The sequence below is a fragment of the Hippoglossus hippoglossus genome, chromosome 22 (assembly GCF_009819705.1).
Source record: "Hippoglossus hippoglossus isolate fHipHip1 chromosome 22, fHipHip1.pri, whole genome shotgun sequence".
Lineage (NCBI taxonomy): Eukaryota > Metazoa > Chordata > Actinopteri > Pleuronectiformes > Pleuronectidae > Hippoglossus > Hippoglossus hippoglossus.
In genome coordinates this window covers 4589239-4608356 of record NC_047172.1, presented here as the reverse complement: position 1 = coordinate 4608356, position 19118 = coordinate 4589239, and the positions used below count along the sequence as shown (strand labels likewise).

Below are 19118 nucleotides of genomic sequence, written 5' to 3'. Positions count from 1 at the left end.
GAATTGAGATCTGCAGATTAATTGATAGTGAAAATGATCATTAGTGGCAGCAGTAGTGTTTGTTCCATCATAGTGAGCATTTTATTTGTCTCCATTTTTTCTAGTGATGGGATAAAACATCCAAAAGCACAGTTATGAACCATTTAAGATATTTCAGACATGAAATGTTCTCTCAGTTACATTTGAAGAAATGATCAAAACAACCCAGCTAACCAAGTTTCTTACCCTGTTATTTTTTTTCCACACATGAATCACATCCACTACATCTCATTTACTTCCTTCTCTTTCTTCTCCATCAATCATGATTCTGCATTTCTCTTCTATTTGCACGATTCTCCTTTGCCACCCTGACCGGCTTCTTGTCCTTGAACTTGTTTTTCCTCCATTTTCTTCCTCTTATTCTCCACCTTTAACACACACACACACACATACACACACACACACACACGCTCTCACGCACGCCAGCTGCTGGAGTGGATCCGTCGTACTATTCCCTGGCTGGAGAACCGCTTGCCGGAGAACACCATGCAGGCCATGCAGCAGAAGCTGGAGGACTTCAGAGATTACCGCCGCCTCCACAAGCCGCCCAAAGTGCAGGAGAAGTGCCAGCTGGAGATCAACTTCAACACCCTGCAGACCAAGCTGAGGCTCAGCAACAGGCCCGCCTTCATGCCCTCGGAGGGAAAGATGGTCTCGGTAGGTTACCAAGTTCACACCCGCGCAGAAACATTCAGAGTTCTCGAAGAAAAAGTTTAGGAAAGTTTTGTAATTCAAACTCCCCTCAGGCCAAGACAAGTTTTTGTGAGTAACTTCAACTGACTTGAATTACATGATGTCAGGGGACATTTTAAACCTGAGTCTCACTTGGTTACTTTAACAGCCTGAATATAACACATCATCATGACCTTCAGTATAAGTACATAGGATGCAGCCAAAATACTTTTAAACCTGTAAACCAAGGATTGAAATTGTATATAGTTGTGTATTTATAGAGTCACACAATTGCATGTTCATATTTCTGTTTCTTCTTAAAATATCAACAAAGTGTATTTTTTCGTTGGAGTTTCTACAACAGAACTCAAATTTTTGTATTTACAATGGATCAAAACACTCAGTATAATGGGAACGAGGTTTCATATCTCAGCAGGCCACAACTTTACAGTTTTACAAGAAATCGGGGTGATAATAAGAGTTTTGTGTTTCATTCGTGTTTCCGATGTCCACAAGTGCCCAAACATATCTGTCAAAGCAGGTTTAACTTTAGTTTGACTTCAGTAAAAGTTGTGCAAACCAAATAAATGCCCACTACTTGTAGACATCTCCCAATTTACACCTGATTCCACCTGTATGTTTGTTTCTGTGTCTCTCGTGAGTGAATCCTTGAGTGTTCTCCTCTGCCTCATCCAGGACATTAACAATGCGTGGGGGAATCTGGAGGGAGCGGAGAAGGGATATGAAGAGTGGCTCCTAAACGAGATTCGCCGGCTGGAAAGGCTCGACCACCTGGCAGAGAAGTTCCGCCAAAAAGCAGCGATCCATGAGGCTTGGACTGACGGTACGGAGAATTTAAAATGGAGCCGAGAACCACTTAGTGCCTCTGATGTAAAGATCTTGTACAGTTCAATATCCAGACAAGTGTCACTGTTGACCGAATTTAGGTTGGAATAAATAAAATACTTACTGTAACTTCCCCCTGTTCAATGTTCTGTCTCCCCCTGCAGGTAAGGAGGAGATGCTGCAGAAGCGTGACTACGAGACGGCCTCTCTGTCGGAGATCAAGGCCCTGCTGAAGAAACACGAGGCCTTTGAGAGCGACCTGGCTGCACATCAGGATCGCGTGGAGCAGATCGCAGCCATCGCACAGGAGTTAAAGTAAGAGGCGACACAACAGAGGCTGAGTCGAAAAGATGGAAAAAAAGAATAGAATAGGACGGAATGAGGGATGATAAGTTAATTCTGTGACTCTTTCTTCCATGGTTGAATTAATCATCTGGTGTCTCTCTATAATGATCTCAAACTTTATTATAATACATATTGTCACATCAAATAAAAAAAAATGGTGTAAGTAACCAAAAATAAAGAAGAAAAGAAATATAACCCTCAAAGAATTCCTTCAGGGGCTCGTAAGAAACAACCTTCACACCACAGAATAACAAACACTCAAGATAAGGAACAAAGTGGCAGCAGAATCACGGAGGCATCAAAGTGCATCAGAGGAAGATGATGGTTTAAAAACAACCAAATGAATTCACCAGATTTAGACCAAGTCAGAATTGTGGTTATTTTACACATGATGATGATGATGATGATGATGATGATGATGATGATGATAAATCTCCTGTGTTCTCGTCTGTTTGTGCTCCAGTGAGCTGGACTACTACGACTCCCCCAGTGTAAACGCTCGCTGCCAGCGGATCTGCGACCAGTGGGACGCACTGGGAGCTCTGTCCCAGAAACGCAGTGAGGCTTTGCAGGTGAGACGAGTTACTGCAGAGTTAGATTTCTGACTTCACATCTCTCTTTTTAAATTCCCTTCCTGATGATGTTCGGAGCAGGAATGACACGTTTAGATGAAAGTTTTCTCCTCTGAAGAGACTTTTTGATCTTCATGCTTCTCCTCCCGGCTCCGAGGATCTTTTAACATCTGCAGATTTTTATCCGTAAAAAGTATAACCCCCTAAATCCATTTGCAGTGTTTGCCCCGGCTCCCGTATCCTTGACTTTCCCTCCTCTACACTCTGAAGATCAATAAAATAAAAAAAAACTTTGAATTTGTGTTATTTTAACAGAGAACTGAGAAGCTGCTTGAAACCATCGACCAACTGTACCTTGAGTTTGCCAAAAGAGCGGCTCCATTCAACAACTGGATGGAGGGCGCCATGGAGGACCTGCAGGACACCTTTATCGTCCACACCATCGAAGAAATTCAGGTGAGCGCAGAGAGGAGAACTCGCAGCAGAGACTTTTTATTCAGCCCAGAATAAATATGTCACAGAGAATTTAAAGCAATAGTTTGACATTTTGGGAAAAACACTCACTGAGGGGTTAGATAATAGACTCAAGATAACATGTCTGCGTGTCACTTAATTACCCAGAAAATAGCTCAAATATCCCGGATACGAAACGCTGCCATCTGGCACCAAAGAGATTATGTGTGGAGCCACAATATCGACTCCCTGCTGATACACGCTCTCAACCAATCACGCCTCAGTTTCAGCTGTCAGTCACGATGTTTCAGCCCATTTTCACCAAATAACTAAATAAAACCAAACTTATCAGAAACATTAACACTTGAAGAAATATCTGAGAAAATTGATGTGTTATAAATATGACGTTGGAGTAAAATGCAGGTTATCTTAGCTTAGCTTAGCACAAACCCTGGAAACGGGTATAAACAGCTAGCCTGGCTCTGACTGCTCTGCCACATTGTGTTATGTACAACTGTAAAAAAACGACATGTTTGTGGTTTTACTGTGGGAAGGAAGATAAGCAAATACACCAAGCCCAGAAGTAAATATGGTGCAACCGCCTGCAACTTCTCGTTTTTACATTTCAGTATTTTCCTGACAGAGTTGCATGAATGAAAGTGATCGCTCGTTGTTTTGAGTTGTGTTTTATATCTTTAATTCCGTGTCTCAGGGATTGAGCACAGCCCACGAGCAGTTCAAGGCCACGCTGCCGGAGGCGGACAAGGAGCGCCAGGCCATCCTGGGCATCCACAATGAGATCGCCAAGATTGTGCAGACCTATCATGTGAATATGGCCGGAACCAACCCCTACACCACCATCAACCCCCAGGAGATTAACGCCAAATGGGACAAGGTAATGAGATCAGTGAAGGGAGATCTAATCTGGTTGTTTGTGTCTGCACAGTCCTTCGTGGGGGATTTCTGTTTGTTTTATTTGTTTATCACATGTTTCATTCTTTCCTTTTCATCAGAATCACATTAAGGTGTCTTACCACATTTGATCTCTCCGTCTCTCTCCTGCCCCCTGTAGGTCAGGCAGCTGGTGCCGCAGCGCGACCAGGCCCTGATCGAGGAACACGCCCGACAGCAGAACAACGAGCGTCTGCGCAGACAGTTTGCAAACCAGGCCAATGTCATCGGGCCCTGGATCCAGACAAAGATGGAGGTCAGTGTGTAACCGGAGCCAACAAGTCAAATGACCACGTTCAGAACGAGGCCTGATAAGTTTGGTCGGCTAATAGTTTATGATAAAAATCAATAATTTCATTTTATTGTCGTGTGGTCACTTGAATGTCCAGCAAAACAAGGCAGTTCATATTCATACTGTAGTTACTAGTTATTAGTAGGATGATATAATAGGTTCTGTGTGTGTGTGTGCGCGCCACTGCAGGAAATCGGCCGCATCTCCATCGAGATGCACGGCACCCTGGAGGACCAGCTGACAAACCTCCGTCAGTACGAGAAGAGCATCGTCAACTACAAGCCAAAGATCGACCAGCTGGAGGGAGACCACCAGCTCATCCAGGAGGCGCTCATCTTCGACAACAAGCACACCAACTACACCATGGAGGTGAGAGCGCCACTTTATCCAATCTCTTCCCAGTGTAGAGCCCCACTGGTTTCAGACGGTCGAGGTTCATCACAGAGTGAAGAACCAGGTGTGGCAGTGTGATGACTACAGGAAAGAGTTTAATTCAATTTTTTCTCTTACACAGCAACTTACCTCCAGTCTCAGTGAACAGAAATACCTTGATACTACTCATCAGCCACGTGCGACTCTATAAACCGTCTGTCAGGAATAGTTTTTATTTGTGTGTATGTGTTTTTCGTACAATCCACTGACTCAATGACCACTTTGCTGACAGAGACACATTTTCCAGTTCCCGTCAGACACGTCGGTTCTTTTCTCGGCTGTAAAGTTCATCAGTCTTTTTCCTCCACACGGGATAAAACAAACAACTAATCATCCACAGCCAGTGTTTGACTCACAGCTTAATCCCAGTTAAAGTGATTGACCTGAGACTCTTTTACTTCACACCTCTTCCCTGACCCTGATTAAACTTCCTCTGCCTCCGTGTCTCCGTCTCTCTCCTCTGCAGCACATCCGCGTGGGCTGGGAGCAGCTACTCACCACCATCGCCCGCACCATCAACGAGATCGAGAACCAGATCTTGACGCGAGACGCCAAGGGCATCACCCAGGAGCAGCTGAACGAGTTCCGGGCGTCCTTCAACCACTTCGACAGGGTCAGTAGTCGAACTGAGTCCCCGTGCAGACAGGGGCGAGGAGACGTGTCGTGGGTTGTGTGCTCCTCATTTGCAGTTTGGTTTTTGGCAAACAGACGCATAACGAAACTGAAGCAGGAGCAAGAAGGTTTCATGTTGTTAAACCCAGGGCTTGACACGTGGGGAATAAGTGAATTCACTCTCTCGCTGAGTTATGTCAAAAACTTAACTGTTTTTCGTGCAGACGTGAGATTAGTGTCTTTATTTAATTCTCAGCAAGAAATCAGCTTATTTCCCAAAATGTCGAACAATAATTCTAAATATGTGTTCATCCGTTTCTGACGTGTGGAGTCACGAGTTTGTCTTTTATACATTTAGACTGCATCAGCAACAAGAAGCAGTTGAGGTGAGGATTTCTCTTCCCGAGGTGTTGCTGGTCTTTATCGATCCTTTAACCAGACGACCCCGAGTGTGTAGAGTGAACAGTTTGTGTGTGAAAAGCATCCGGCTGTGGAGTGACCTTAGTGCTTGGTTGAAAAGGGAATTAAAGTACAGTGACACGAGCAAGACGAATATGAAAGGAAGCCAGAATCAGCGTCTAAATGAAAGTTAAATCTGCAGCAAGTAAACTGAAAACAGAGAATCTGGTTTAAACACAGTCTCTTCCCACCGAAGCCTGTTTCTACAAAACCTCCCGTCTTCGCTCTGTTCCGACCCCAGAACTCTGTGTTTACACTGGGGCTCACCGTGACAGGAGCAGCACCAATTATGGATGAGTTTTTATTTAGCTCACCCTCCTCACCCTCCTCCTCCTCCTCCTCCTCCTCACCCCAGCTCTCCCCTGGACGCGACCATTACCTCATACATTCTTCCAGAGCTGCCCTATTGTTAATAAATACCTGAGTCCGACAGTCTGAGCCTGAAGGAAACTCTTATTCTTATATTTCATTAGGATCAAGCCTCCACACGTCAAAGCTTCCTGACGCAGTTCAGTGATTAATCGATTGATCCAGTGACAGAAATCTCAACAACTGTTGATGATCATGTGGAAAAGGGTCAAAAGTGACATGTAGAGAATTACTGATTTTATATAATTGTAAATTTTAAACTCAGTCTATTTTAAGGAAAACTGATTCCAGCTTCTCAAACTTGATTTCTGTCGTTTCCTAGTTTTCTACGACATTAAAATGCAAAACCAGACATTAAATTACATAACACCAGAGATCTTAAGACACCTTAATCTGAGCCTTATCTCGCAATGTTGAAAAATAATTCCTGGATCTGCAGCAAAATTCAAGTTGTTCTTCCTTCGTCCATTCCACATCCTCCACAAACCTCAAAGTTTCGTGCAAAGCCGTCGAGTATTTTTTGCGTAATCTTGCCGATCAAAGGGATGAAACCTGTAACCTCCTTAGCAAAGCTAAATACTGGAAGTAATAATCATTAGCTGCATCCCAGGCCAGTGTTTACACATGTACGTTATATTAATGTATGGAACAATAAGCTAGGAGTGCGACCCGTGTGCGGTGAGCAATGTGAGGCACTGAGGGAGGTGGTAAGTTAAAAAGCCTTTAATATCTCATCGTGGCGACTGAATCATATAAAGTAAAATCGCGTTTCAGCCATTAAGGCCTTTATCGGGGGGAAGCACAGAATGATCTACAGCCTCTGAGTATTAAGATATGAATGTGTATATAAAAGTGTTTTATGAAGGTATTTGTACTCTGTGTTGTGAAGTACATGTGTCCTGGATGAATAACCCCACCCCAGGGCCCAGTAGTCTGCCTGCCACACTGCACATTAACGCCTCTGAATGCCCTCGCCCAGCACGGCAGCACTGCTGCCACCGTGTGTTCACCTGCCAGATCCTAATGAATATGCACTGTGTTCTCTGTTCTCTATCTCTGGTGCATGACCCTCTCCCTTCACCCCCCCCACCCCTCACCTCCGTCCCCGTGCATGGTGCACTCCCTCCACTCTCCCCCACCTCCCCCACCACCACCACCACCTCACCTGCCTCCTCGTCTTACCCCACCCACCCCCTTCACCATCACTGACACCGCTGTATGTGTTGCTGCATGGCCTGTGGCCCCCCCGACGCCTCGCCTGGCACTGGCCCCACACACCCCAGGACCGCTCGGGCACTCTGGGCGCGGAGGAGTTCAAGGCCTGCCTGATCAGCCTGGGCTTCGATATCGCCAACGATGCACAGGTACTTAAACGTAGCCACACCCCCGCGGTGAGAGGTTTAACTGGTTTCTTTTTTTTTTTCTTTTGCACCTTTTCCCCCCTTTGTATTCTTTTCCTCCCCCAATCCTCCCTCTCTCTCCTCACCTTTACTTCTTACCTTCATCTTGCAACGTCCCCTTTTGGCGGATTGCTGCGGCGTTTCCTCCCTCGACTCTTTGTTCCTCCTTTATTCTTCCAATGACTTCCTCTCCTATCCCTGCTTCTCCTCTTCTATCTCTCTCTCCTCCTCCTGGTCTCCTTTGTCCATCGCTGACCTTGTAGAAGAGAACAGGAATCATGGAGGCTGAAGACTACAAAACCTGCCTTATCTCCATGGGTTACAACCTGGTAAAGCCATGAGCACCCTTCAAGCATGAAAATGTGATTGTGTGTGATTATTGAAACCAGCTGGAGATGGTAATAAATACTGTAGATGTAACTTTAACTGTATTTCAATTTGAAAATAACTGTTTGTGCTGTATAGCTTTGTTTTGGTCATAGGAATTAAAGATTTTCACTCAACAGAACCTCAGAATAATCTAGTAATCACTTGTGTACTATGTAAGGATCAAAATAAGTTATACCACCTTATGTAGGATGTCAGTCATTTGCTGTGTTGCCACGGAACCCATCGCCATGGCAACTGAGGTTCCTTTCTCTTGCCTCCAGGGTGAAAACGAGTTCTCCCGCATCATGAGCATAGTGGACCCCAACAGGATGGGCCTCGTCACCTTCCAGGCCTTCATCGACTTCATGTCCCGCGAGACGGCGGACACAGACACTGCCGACCAAGTGATGGCCTCCTTCAAAGTCCTGGCTGGGGATAAGGTATGATTAAACCGCAGTATCTGAAGAAGTTTTACACAAGAAGGGTAAAAACGACAGAAAGTCTGGTAGTATTTAAAACAGTTTTAAGAAAACCGGGAAAAAGGTAAGATCTGAAGAAGTAAAAATAGAGAATGACCTGGATAATATGTGGATTTGTAATAAGACGTAACTCTGAAGCTTGTTTTGGTTTTTACAGACGACAACTTTTTGGTTCCTTTGCGGCGCTTTTATCTGTGTTGATTTTGGCTGTTGACGGAATGTGTGTTCAGTGAAAAACTCTAATTCAGGTCATGCTACCTGCTGTGCAAAGTTAAAAACTAGCGGGTGAACATAATGTTTAGGAGCTAAAGGACCAGACATTTTTCTCAGGAGTCGAAACAGACCAAAAACGGAACTAAAAGAAAGAATAGGAAGGGTTAGTTCACTACATCACCTTAAAAGTACATGTCAATGTTGTGTTTACATTCCATAAAGTAGCAAACATTCATAACATAAAGTAAAATGATATCGCACAAAAAAACCACCAGAGAAAGATTGATTTTTAATTGTTCTTAAAGAACAGCATACATTTTAATTCCTCTAAGCCATGACCCTATATGCACACGATTTTTATGTTTGTTTATGTTTCTCTGGCAAAAATAATGATTGTTTTTAGTTCATCTATTTAAGTACTTTGAAAACCGAGGAAGTTCAGAAACTCCCAGCCAGAGAAATAGTGAAGCCAGAAATCTCATCAGTAGCTAAGGACATAAAAAGTGATTTCTGGTCACTAAAGGGTCGAGTGTGAGTTACGTACTCATCAAACAGAAAAGGAGCGGAGTGGGAATCCTGTTTATCACCTGTTCAGTTTAAGTCCAGCCTGTTTTCCACTGGGCTGATCTGCCAAATAGCTGCTGCTCTCTGGTCTGTTTCACTTTGTTTAGCACTGACTCATTTCTTCCAGCTCTCAGCATCTCTGCAAATGGTTCAAATAAACAAAGAGCTGAACGTGGCTGCGAGATGCATCAAGCTGCTGCTGTTGATTCTGAGTGTGACTGAAAATAGTAACAACTCTTTCACGTTAGATAATGAATTAGAATTAAACAAATGTTCTAAATCCAGACTGTTAGTAAAGATCAGTAAACATCTCACTCACAGCTTCTGTTCGAAGTATAAAAACATGTCATTTTGTTTTCTCCTCCTCGGCAGAACTACATTTTAGCCGATGAGCTGCGCCGGGAGCTGCCTCCGGACCAGGCCGAGTACTGCATGGCCCGCATGGCCCCCTACACCGGGCCCGACGGCGTGCCAGGAGCCCTCGACTACATGTCGTTCTCTACCGCTCTGTACGGAGAGAGTGACCTCTGAACACTCTGTCAGTCGTCCTGACTCGGGACCACCAGCCTACCTGCTCCGATCACCGCCACGTCCTCCGACTGCCCCGTCACCACACTCCTGTCCTACTACGCTCATTTTTTGTACGTCTCTGGCCTTATCTCTTCGTCACTATCCTCTGTTTCCTCCTCCTCCTCCTCCTCCTTCTCCTCCTCCTCCTCCTCCTCCTCCTCCTCCTCCTCCTCCCACCTGTCCGGCCTCGTCACCGCTCCCTCACGCTCTGTCTCCGTTGTTTTTGTTTCCCACGCGATGCAGCAGCTCTCCAGGTTTACAAAGAGGGAGAGAGAAAAATGTTTGTTTCTGTTTTTATTTTCTTGTTGTCATTGTTTTTCTTCATAAAATGAATAAAGTTAACATATTTTATTATACTGAACAAAAAAGGTATTTTTCTTCACCTGATTGAAAATAAGAGACAAGAATTGTAATAAAGAAAAATTGCTATACTTCCTCTTCTTATTCTCCTGTTTGCTGCAGGGATCAATGCTTTTTACTGTGTATATTTACTAAATATATATTATCAAACTGTGTGTATTTATACTTATCTTCCTGTTAAAGCAGGTAAGATTTATCATTAAAAGGGTTATTGTGGCCTAAATCCCCATATGAACGTAGCGATTATCTGCATTGTGAGTAGATTATAAATACTTTAACACTTTTTCCATTCACTGCATGTCCCATACAGAATATTACTTTACGCCAAACCAGCTACACTTTTAAGTGATCTTGAGTTATCTCTGTGGTGATGCAGTGCAGATATTGTAATTTAGTCAATTATTTCATCTGCAGTTGCTCAGACAACATTTCCGTCCTCAGACCTTCATCTGACAAACATCAGGCAGAAGAACAGGACTTTACATATAAAGACAAGAGACTTTCACTGAGTCTATTCTATTATTTGACAGAAACTGCGCTGATTATAATACTTTTGTGCACGATAGTTTTAGAAAACTGGTTCACACTCCAACATAATAGATGGTGGTGATGTATCTTAACACCGGCAAGAAGAAGAAGTGAGGAAAAACCTGCCAATCAGAGGAGGCCAGCAACACCTACCAGTGTGAATATAAATGAAGGTCAATGTACACACATACAGCCGTCAACAAACAAAATACATTTCCAACAATATCCAACTAGTTTGAAAGCTTGATCTTAAGTTGCCGACCACCAGCAGATATTCATGAACACCAGCGGATGTTAAGGACGAATCATCGGTTGTGTACCTTAGTGTCGTCGAGGGGTCACCACAGGCTGGTCAGACCTGGGTGTGTGAGAATATCTATAGAATATTGGTTCACAATCACATTTCATACACACTTCATACAAAATGCCCCTTTAGGTACACTTGATAAGAACATTTTACAAATTTACAAAGATAGAAAAAAGCACTATAGACTATTTATAATATATATATATATATATATATATATTTCTATAAACCCTATTGTATTGTATTTCTGAATACGGGCAATAGAGATGAAATTTGATTTATTTGATTGATTGAATTTTAAAGTAGATTAAAAAAAGCCTCTGATCACTTGTGTCTATAAGAATGCAATGAAGTGTAGTATTTTTATTGCAATATGTTAATACTGCAGAAAAGATGCATTATGGTACTTGTAGTATTCTACAACATTTTATTTTCATTGTGATCGGGAGCGGAACCTCTGCTCTCGCCCTCGTATCGCTCCGGACACTTTAGCCCGTCGGACCCGCTCAGGAAGCTCGTCCCAGCTGTGACCTGTTCTGAGTTTCCCTCAGTAACATGGAGTCGTAGCGGTGAAGAGGAATCATGATCAACTTCAAGCTGCTGCAGAAGAACAAGACGATCAGATATGGAGTCCCGATGCTCGTGAGTATCTGTTAAACATCGGGGTTTTACCGTAAATGCCAACGAAGCCTGTTAGCTGATATGCTAACAGCTGCATGCTAACTGTCAAAAACATATGAGTTATTTTATCTTTTCATTCGTGGTCATATTGTTGGATTTGACTGTTATTAACTTTTCAAATTTGAGTATTTGATGCTTTACTTAATCATACATGATAATGAACTTCGTATTTTGATGTCAGACAAAGCAAAACATTTGAAGATGTCATCATTAACATTATATTGTTATTGTTTGTCTTGCACTTTGCAGACAAAGCTGTAAATTAATACTGTAATGCATATCCCTACTAGATAAATCTTATTCCTGTGAATGCTCTGCACACTCCTCACATAAGTAATCAAATTGTCTCCATGTTATTTCAGCTGCTGGTAGTTGGAGGTTCCTTTGGCCTGCGAGAGTTCACACAACTGCGATATGATTCCCAGAAGTTCAGGGGAAAGGTTTGTAGTAAATTAATTATATGTTACATATCCAAAGGGTTCAACACGTCCAATCAATGAGACAGAAAATAAAGTTCCAACACCCAGTAAATCACAGAAAACAGTTAAATAAACTATCATACCATCACAGACAGGGTCAAGGCATCAGTCTCTGCTCAGTACTGTGTAGTAGGTGTGTAAATACTCCACCTTGTGGTTAGAGATGTAACTGTACCTGAGTGAAGTGTGAAAATAGTTCACGTGAAATGACAGACTGCTGTGGACTGACAGTTCTGTGTTGTAGATGTGTGTTTGTTTATAATTGTGTTTTTAATTAACTTAAAATGAGTCACTAGATGTTTGTCAGTTTCAGAAATAGCCTGCAGACACACAGCACTGAGAGGCTTTTCTAACCCGCTCAGGGTGAGTCAGTACGAGAGCCAGGAGTGAGAACAAGCTCTAATAATTCATTGAGTGACAGACCCAATTCATTAAAATGACAGAGGGCCGACCCTTTATTAGAAGCCATTAGGATCTGATGAGCTAGCTGCGAGGGCAAGTGGCTGTTTTGTGCTACTTTACTGTGACGAATGCCCGATGCATGTCATCTGGGTGGGAGCCAGATGGCAGCGGCATCTTTTCTTATTACTGTCCATGTGAGGCAGCACTGCACCGAGGAAGAGGAGGAGGAGGAGGAGGAGGTGGGTGGAGGGCGTCGTGCCCCCAGCTCCATGTTTCTGTAGCTGCCCCCACACTGCTCAGTCTCTCCTGACGGGGCCCGCGGCTGCATGAGTCCCTCTCCATCAGACCCTGTCCAGTACAGATTTAACTCTGCCGTGTGTGTGTGTGTGTGTGTGTGTGATTTGAATATCTGAAGAGTTGTAAATATGCACGATTAAATCCAATCTCCCGATTCTTTCTTTGGCCTCTTATCAGGCCGTTCTTTTTTTCCTCCCTCTGATATTTAAATCATTAAAGCCACTGTCTGAGAGGAAGTCACTGTGTGATCCAATTAGCATTTTCTCTTCAATGATTTCATTTAGCCTGAAGGCAAATTCGTCCTTCAAGGATTTTTCTCGTCCCTTTCCAGGTTCTGTGTGAATTTGTTTCCCCTCCGAACGCTCCCACTCTGTTTTGGGGTTCAAGCTCCTGCCATTGTAGCGTTAACACCTCCATAGAAGGTATCATACGACTTAATTGGTCTATTAACTCCCTGGTCTGAAGGCTGAAAAATACTCCGTATATATTATTTATTTGCAGTAGTAATGAAGGTCTAATTAAAAATCAGTCATGGAGTTAGGAAATTCACAAGTCACCCGAGTAACGGCAGCATTATTGCTGTGAAATATTACAAATCATTAAAAGTAATGGTTCGGAATGAGATTAATTTCTGTGCTATTCTCAGGGAAAATCCAGATTTCTGCACCGGACTCGACTCTCTCTCCCCAAAACATCCTTTTTACTGAGCCTGGTGATGTCTGTACACTTTAAAAAAATTATAATTAGCAGAGTAAAAAGCTGGTAAAGCAGATCCTCCCTGTGGGATCAGATAGCCCGGACCACCCACTGGGACGTCACCCGCTGGTTTGTGAGCTGCTGTTTTGAAGCCTCAAGTTTAGCATATTGTCCTCCGCCATCTTGGTTTTTTTAAACTGAGGGCGGAGTCTGACTGACAGCTCGAGGGCACTGCACAACCACCTACACCTGTCAATCACACAGTATCCACGCCCCAATGCATACGGTGCTTTATCGTCTAGTTTACGATAAATGGGAACAAAATATACAAAATGAATATCATGCCGTTTTGACTTCAGACTTGAAACTAGAGATCGAAACAATGGACTCCTTAGAAAAATGTTTTGTTACGTTATAAATGAAGTGAGAAGACTTTTATGTGTTATGACTTATTTTTAAACCTGCTGGTCATTAAAGAGAATACGGGTTCTAGGTACTAAAACATTGGCTTCACTTTCTGATGCTCCCAACAAACTTATGAAAGAAAAATATTCACCTCCTGTGCAGATATCATTGTTTATGCATCAAAGAATTAATACACTGTGTGTGTGTGTGTGTGTGTGTGTGTGTGTGTGTGTGTGTGTGTGTGTGTGTGTGTGTGTGTGTGTGTGTGTGTGTGTGTGTGTGTGTGTGTGTGTGTGTGTGTGTGTGTGTGTGTGTGTGTGTGTGTGTGTGTGTTCTCTCCCCAAAGGGCTTCTCGCCACTTGAGTTCAACGTCTTTGTTTTAATTTTCTTTTTGTTATGAGTCTCTGTCAAAAATCTCCACATGCTTTTAAAAAGTGTTTCTTCTCCGTTCTCTCTCAGCTGGATCCTTCACTGGAGGCTAAAGTCAACGTGGAGAAGCAGCCGGTGATGCTGGAGGAGCAGTACGAGGTAAAGGGAGTCAGGGAGGGGGGGGGGGGGGGATAAATGAAAGAAACAAACTGTCGCTGTTAAACAAGACGTGTTTCTGTCGGGTTTCATCACATTACAAGATGTTTTATTAATAAAATGTCAGCTCTTTGATATAACTTAAATCCACCATGACGGCATCCATTTTGAAGCCTTGGGTTTGTCATTGGTGCATTCATGAAGCACTGGGGGGGGGGGGGGGCAGAAAGACAAACTCTGCACTTACCCGCTTATTTAGGTTATTTGAATATAACCATATTTGGAGGAGCAGAGGGTAGAGCCTGGTGACAGCTCACCCAACATCACCTGCAACCTGCACCCGTTGGATTTTCTCAGACTTGTGCAGATACTTATTTTAGGAAACAGTGGAGTCACCCTCTGCTGGTCATTAGAGATAATACAGGTTTCAGGCACTTCCCCATTGGCTTCACTTTCTAGACCCAGAGTCTAAACCTCAGGTACTTGATCTTACTCAGGGACACGATCAAAGTACAGAGCATTTGTCAGCTGCTTGTATTTGTCATGAACCTAAAACAGTAGTTCAGAGATGAGGTGAATATTTGTCACTGACGATTAGTACTTTTTGTTTCCTTCTCACTATTTTCTTGAAGTCGAGATACAGGTTATCAGCACAAAATAATTGTTATTCTTAATGGAATTGGGCGAAAATACATATGTAATGAAGTTTGAGTGAAATCAGACTTTCCAAACCTATTCAACCGTCCAATAATCAGATCTGAAGAAACACTGGCAGGTTAATTTCTTGCCTCTCTTGACAAACCAGATGGTCAGAATCTGCTACATCTGGATGTTTCAAACCACATCAAGTAAACGCAGAGGAATCCTGAGTTGACTCTGACGTAACGTCTTGTGTTATTTGCACTTGTGAAAAATCCTGTAGGGTTTAATCTTTGTCTAGTTTAGATGGTTTTGGCATCCTGTAGTTTGAACCTCCTCTCCTGCTGTCTCCTGTCTCCCCTCTGCAGAGGCTAAAGGAGAAGAATTTGGACGGGTGGAGGAACATCCGTGGTCCTCGTCCCTGGGAGGACTCGAGGGACTATCAGGAGCAGCAGCGAACCCAGCAGAACAAACAGGACTGAGGCTCCATGAGGCCAGGCAGCGCCGACTGCTCACTGAAAACACGCCACAGCAGGACGGACCAGACAAGAATGGACGGCGTCTGTGGCGAAGATGCCGCAGAGACCCAATTATCCCAGATGCCACAACTTCAGGGCACGGGCTCAACTTGTTTCTTTTGCTTGTGTTGGACTTGAAGCTTTGGACATGTGCATTGTTGTGGTCTCCTCTGCTTGTTCAGGGCTGCTTGTGGTTAAATATATACCACATGAGCTTAAAACCTTGAAACAAGTTCAAGGTTGGCTTTAAATTTAAAGAAATATGCACTGATTCGTGAAATTTAAAGCAACACTATGAAACCTTAAAACTTCAGCCTCTAAATGAGTTTGACGGCTTAGTGACTGAATATGGAGAACGATTCCCACTCCTCACCCTGAACATCTGCTCCCGCTCTGGGTAACTTCTCCTGTGAGAAGTGTGGAACTGACTGATAAGTCGTAGCTTTAATTGTTCAATTTGCTGAACTGTAGATCGGTTAAAAAGACTTAGACTCATTAAAAACCAGGAAACTATTAATATATGACGAATTCTACTCGAGTTTGGTGAATTTGCGACAGCTCTTCTGGAGCCGGGAATCCTGGGTAATATCCACCGTTACATAGCCTTGCTTTAATTCACAAAAGTCACCTGTTGATTGGCGTCTGATGGGGAGTTTGCAATAACAACAACAACCAGTAGGTGGCACATCTGAGTCTTTCACACAGTTGAAAGGTGGGAACTTTACACCTGTATGTCTATATACAGGTTTATAAGCATATTTGATTTCTTTTCTCAATAAATTATTGCTATTGATCCCAAATCATGACTTTATTTTTTATTTTATTTATGTTAAAAGCTTGTAGATGTGTTGAGTCACCAGTTTAAAGTATGAAAGAGTAAGTAGCAACAGTCCGGCTTCTTCAGGCGTCGCAGGTCTCGACAGTGATGTGGTTTTCTGACAGTTATTACTTTGCAACGCGATGGATTTATTACGTTTACAATGGAAATTGTATCACATTCGTGTTTCCTTCCTGCTTCTTTTGCCTCATGAGACAAAAGGTTTTTGTTGTTTGCTGCAATGTCTTCATCAGTATGTATAAGATCTGTTTGTGTGAGTGACACATGACGTATATACAGCCGCACCTCGCTCAGCTCGGGAAACAGGGACATAATAAATACACTTAAGTTGCTGAATGGGCGACGTCTTGGGATTTATTTTCCATAAAATCACTTTGTTTATGTTCATGAATTTATACTCCCCTTAATACTCGTATGTATTTATGGAAGAAATAACAGCAGCTCATATGTGAGGATTACTTTTGTTTTGTTTTGCATGTGCAGTTTTATCAAGTCTTGTGTGGAGAGCTGCTCTGTCATTGGTTGTTTTGGTGTCGGAGCGGAGCCGCCATTGATTGCCTCAATCCCACCAAACAGCCCTGAGTGACGGAGCAGAGCAATCAAGTCATTTGTCACAGCAGGATTAGCAGATCACATCGAGGCTCTGTGGTCGCGCTGCGTGCACTGATAACAAGTGTCTGGTGTTTCTGAAGAGGCCCGTCTAAATTTAGAGCGGCCACATGTTGGTGCATCTGTAATCTGAAGAGGTGAATCACACCCTGGTTGTGGAAGCTGCTCAGACGGGCCCCAGGCTGTTTCTGATGAGATACACTCTGAACTGGAGCTGCAGCCGGGACCGGGCAGTTTCTTACTGTGGGAAAGAAGAAGTATCGAGTTGGATGATGGTCAATAAGCCGATGGGAGCTGATGTGGTTTATACTGGAATGTTAACTGCAGTGGTGGAAGAAGTGCTGAGACGTTTTACTTGAAGGAAAGCAGCAATTCCACAATTTAAAATAATGTGTTCAAAACCTTACTGATTTAATAGTATCCAAAGAACTTGTTAGTAAAAGCAGTGGTGGAAGAAATAAAGATATTTCACTGAAGTATAACTCATAATACCACACAAATACCACATTGCATGCAGTTAACGTATCTAAATATAACTAAAATGTACTTTTAAAATACTTGTACTAAATAAAGTACTTTATTCTCTGGGAAAACAGTGAAAATGTTGAAAAAGGCCTCTCGCAATGTTAAAGAAAAAATAAAATCCTGGATCTGAACCCTTTATAAACAGTCTATGATCTGAACACTCACTAATATCCCAGTCATTTATGTCCTGAGCCGAGCACAAACTCTGGCTCTGAACGATCATCGCTGCAAGATGGCAGCGTTTGTATGCAGGATATTTTTGGCTTCAGTTCTGGGTAGTGGGAGGAAGTGGAGACGCGTCGGCCATCTTTATTTACAGTGTAAAGCATTAACTCTGATGTGTTGGAGGAAGCGGATAAATCTTGATCCTCAGTCAACTGTTGTTGTAAGAAGACAAACGTAACACACAGCCTATATGTTGGAAAAGCATTTCTAGTTAATTAATAATAAATTATATATTATCTATGTAGATCAGTCTGACCCACATAACACGTTATGCATCCCCAACTAATCACATTTTTTGTATTATTATTATTATGTTTGGTTATTATTTTATTTTTAAAACCATTTGGGGATTCAAGGAGCATAATTTGTCAGAAGGAAACGTGACTGGTTCAAATGAACAGAGCCACAGTCACATGGAGCATAAAGATCAACCCCCACAGCTAAATTACACTCGTGTCCATTTACTGTCCAGGTTTACAAATTTACGAGCGTAGATTGAAGACAGAGATTGAAGAGAACCTCACCTCGACACTATATAATCGAACCTCTACTTAAAATAGGAAATGGTGGCAGATTCCCCCCCACTCTCAGAAACGGCCATTTCAGCTGTAACCACACAAACCATTTAAACCTGCTGACACTAATGTGGCAGCTTCAGGGAGCTGCAGTCGGAGCTGCAGGATATTAAAGGATATTAAAAACCCTTATCGCCCGATTGCTGCAGTTTGCGTCAAAGTTTGTTCTCCGGCTCCGAGTCATAACTCAGTCAAATGTGAGCGCACAGACGTGCTGCACATATTTTTTTTAGAGCCAGCGGAACAGCGTGACTCTATTATTATAGTATTCCTGATATCCTGTGAATAAATATCCATAAATGTATTTTGAAATCATAGAAGCAAAGATGCTGCTTGTAGCTGCAGAATGTAAATGAGAAATTTCTAAAGTTTTAAAGTAATGAAGCGACATTTCTTTGGACATCCATAAGTAAATCAAGAACTACTTATGGCAACATTTTTAATAAATAGGTTTTGAAGGGAGGTGGGGGGCAGTTGTCTCATAATGTCGACATGGACACACATAATCTGACTAGTGATCTTATTTAGACATTATTTCAAGGTAGAGTATTTTATTCATATATATAATTTACATGTTGCATCATACGTCTTACGTTTTAAAACCCCAAACTGAAATGTTAAAATCTGTCTCTTTAGCCTGGCTCTGGTTTGCTCTATAGAAATAAATTGATTGCATTTATGTTTTCAATTTCTACTGATATCATCAAGTGTCAAGTGTGTATTTTTATCCCATTTTATTGACTTTTATTTCTTCTATTTATTGTAATTAAAAAAATACTGTTGTGCCTATAGTTTTTAAAGTCTATTTTTGGGGATTTAATTGTCGGCATTTTTATTAGTTCTTGGCTCTTCAGTCAGTTGTGAAGCACTTT

At 42.5% G+C, this 19118-nt stretch overlaps 2 protein-coding genes across 6 annotated transcripts in view; both read left to right on the top strand.

Annotated features, from left to right (window-relative positions):
• Positions 1-10068, top strand: part of actn1 (actinin, alpha 1) — a 51137-nt gene extending 41069 nt beyond the window's left edge. For 2 of the 5 annotated variants that reach the window (XM_034577316.1, XM_034577315.1), the window contains exons 10-22: positions 466-696; positions 1408-1555; positions 1722-1872; positions 2366-2474; positions 2790-2930; positions 3640-3822; positions 4000-4134; positions 4360-4539; positions 5069-5215; positions 7326-7406; positions 7706-7771; positions 8093-8251; positions 9440-10068. In XM_034577316.1, the coding sequence (XP_034433207.1) occupies positions 466-696; positions 1408-1555; positions 1722-1872; positions 2366-2474; positions 2790-2930; positions 3640-3822; positions 4000-4134; positions 4360-4539; positions 5069-5215; positions 7326-7406; positions 7706-7771; positions 8093-8251; positions 9440-9598 (1890 nt within the window). In that variant the 3' untranslated portion in view covers positions 9599-10068. The remainder of the gene's footprint in view (positions 1-465; positions 697-1407; positions 1556-1721; positions 1873-2365; positions 2475-2789; positions 2931-3639; positions 3823-3999; positions 4135-4359; positions 4540-5068; positions 5216-7325; positions 7407-7705; positions 7772-8092; positions 8252-9439) is intronic. The other 3 variants (XM_034577318.1, XM_034577317.1, XM_034577319.1) reach the window with 3 other exon arrangements.
• A 1250-nt stretch (positions 10069-11318) lies between these two features.
• LOC117756689 (cytochrome c oxidase assembly protein COX16 homolog, mitochondrial) lies at positions 11319-15468 on the top strand. Its single transcript, XM_034577372.1, has 4 exons — positions 11319-11474; positions 11876-11953; positions 14252-14320; positions 15325-15468. The coding sequence occupies exons 1-4, from the start codon at positions 11415-11417 to the stop codon at positions 15436-15438; spliced, it is 321 nt and encodes a 106-aa protein (XP_034433263.1). The 5' UTR covers positions 11319-11414; the 3' UTR covers positions 15439-15468.
• The last annotated feature ends 3650 nt before the right edge of the window (positions 15469-19118 follow it).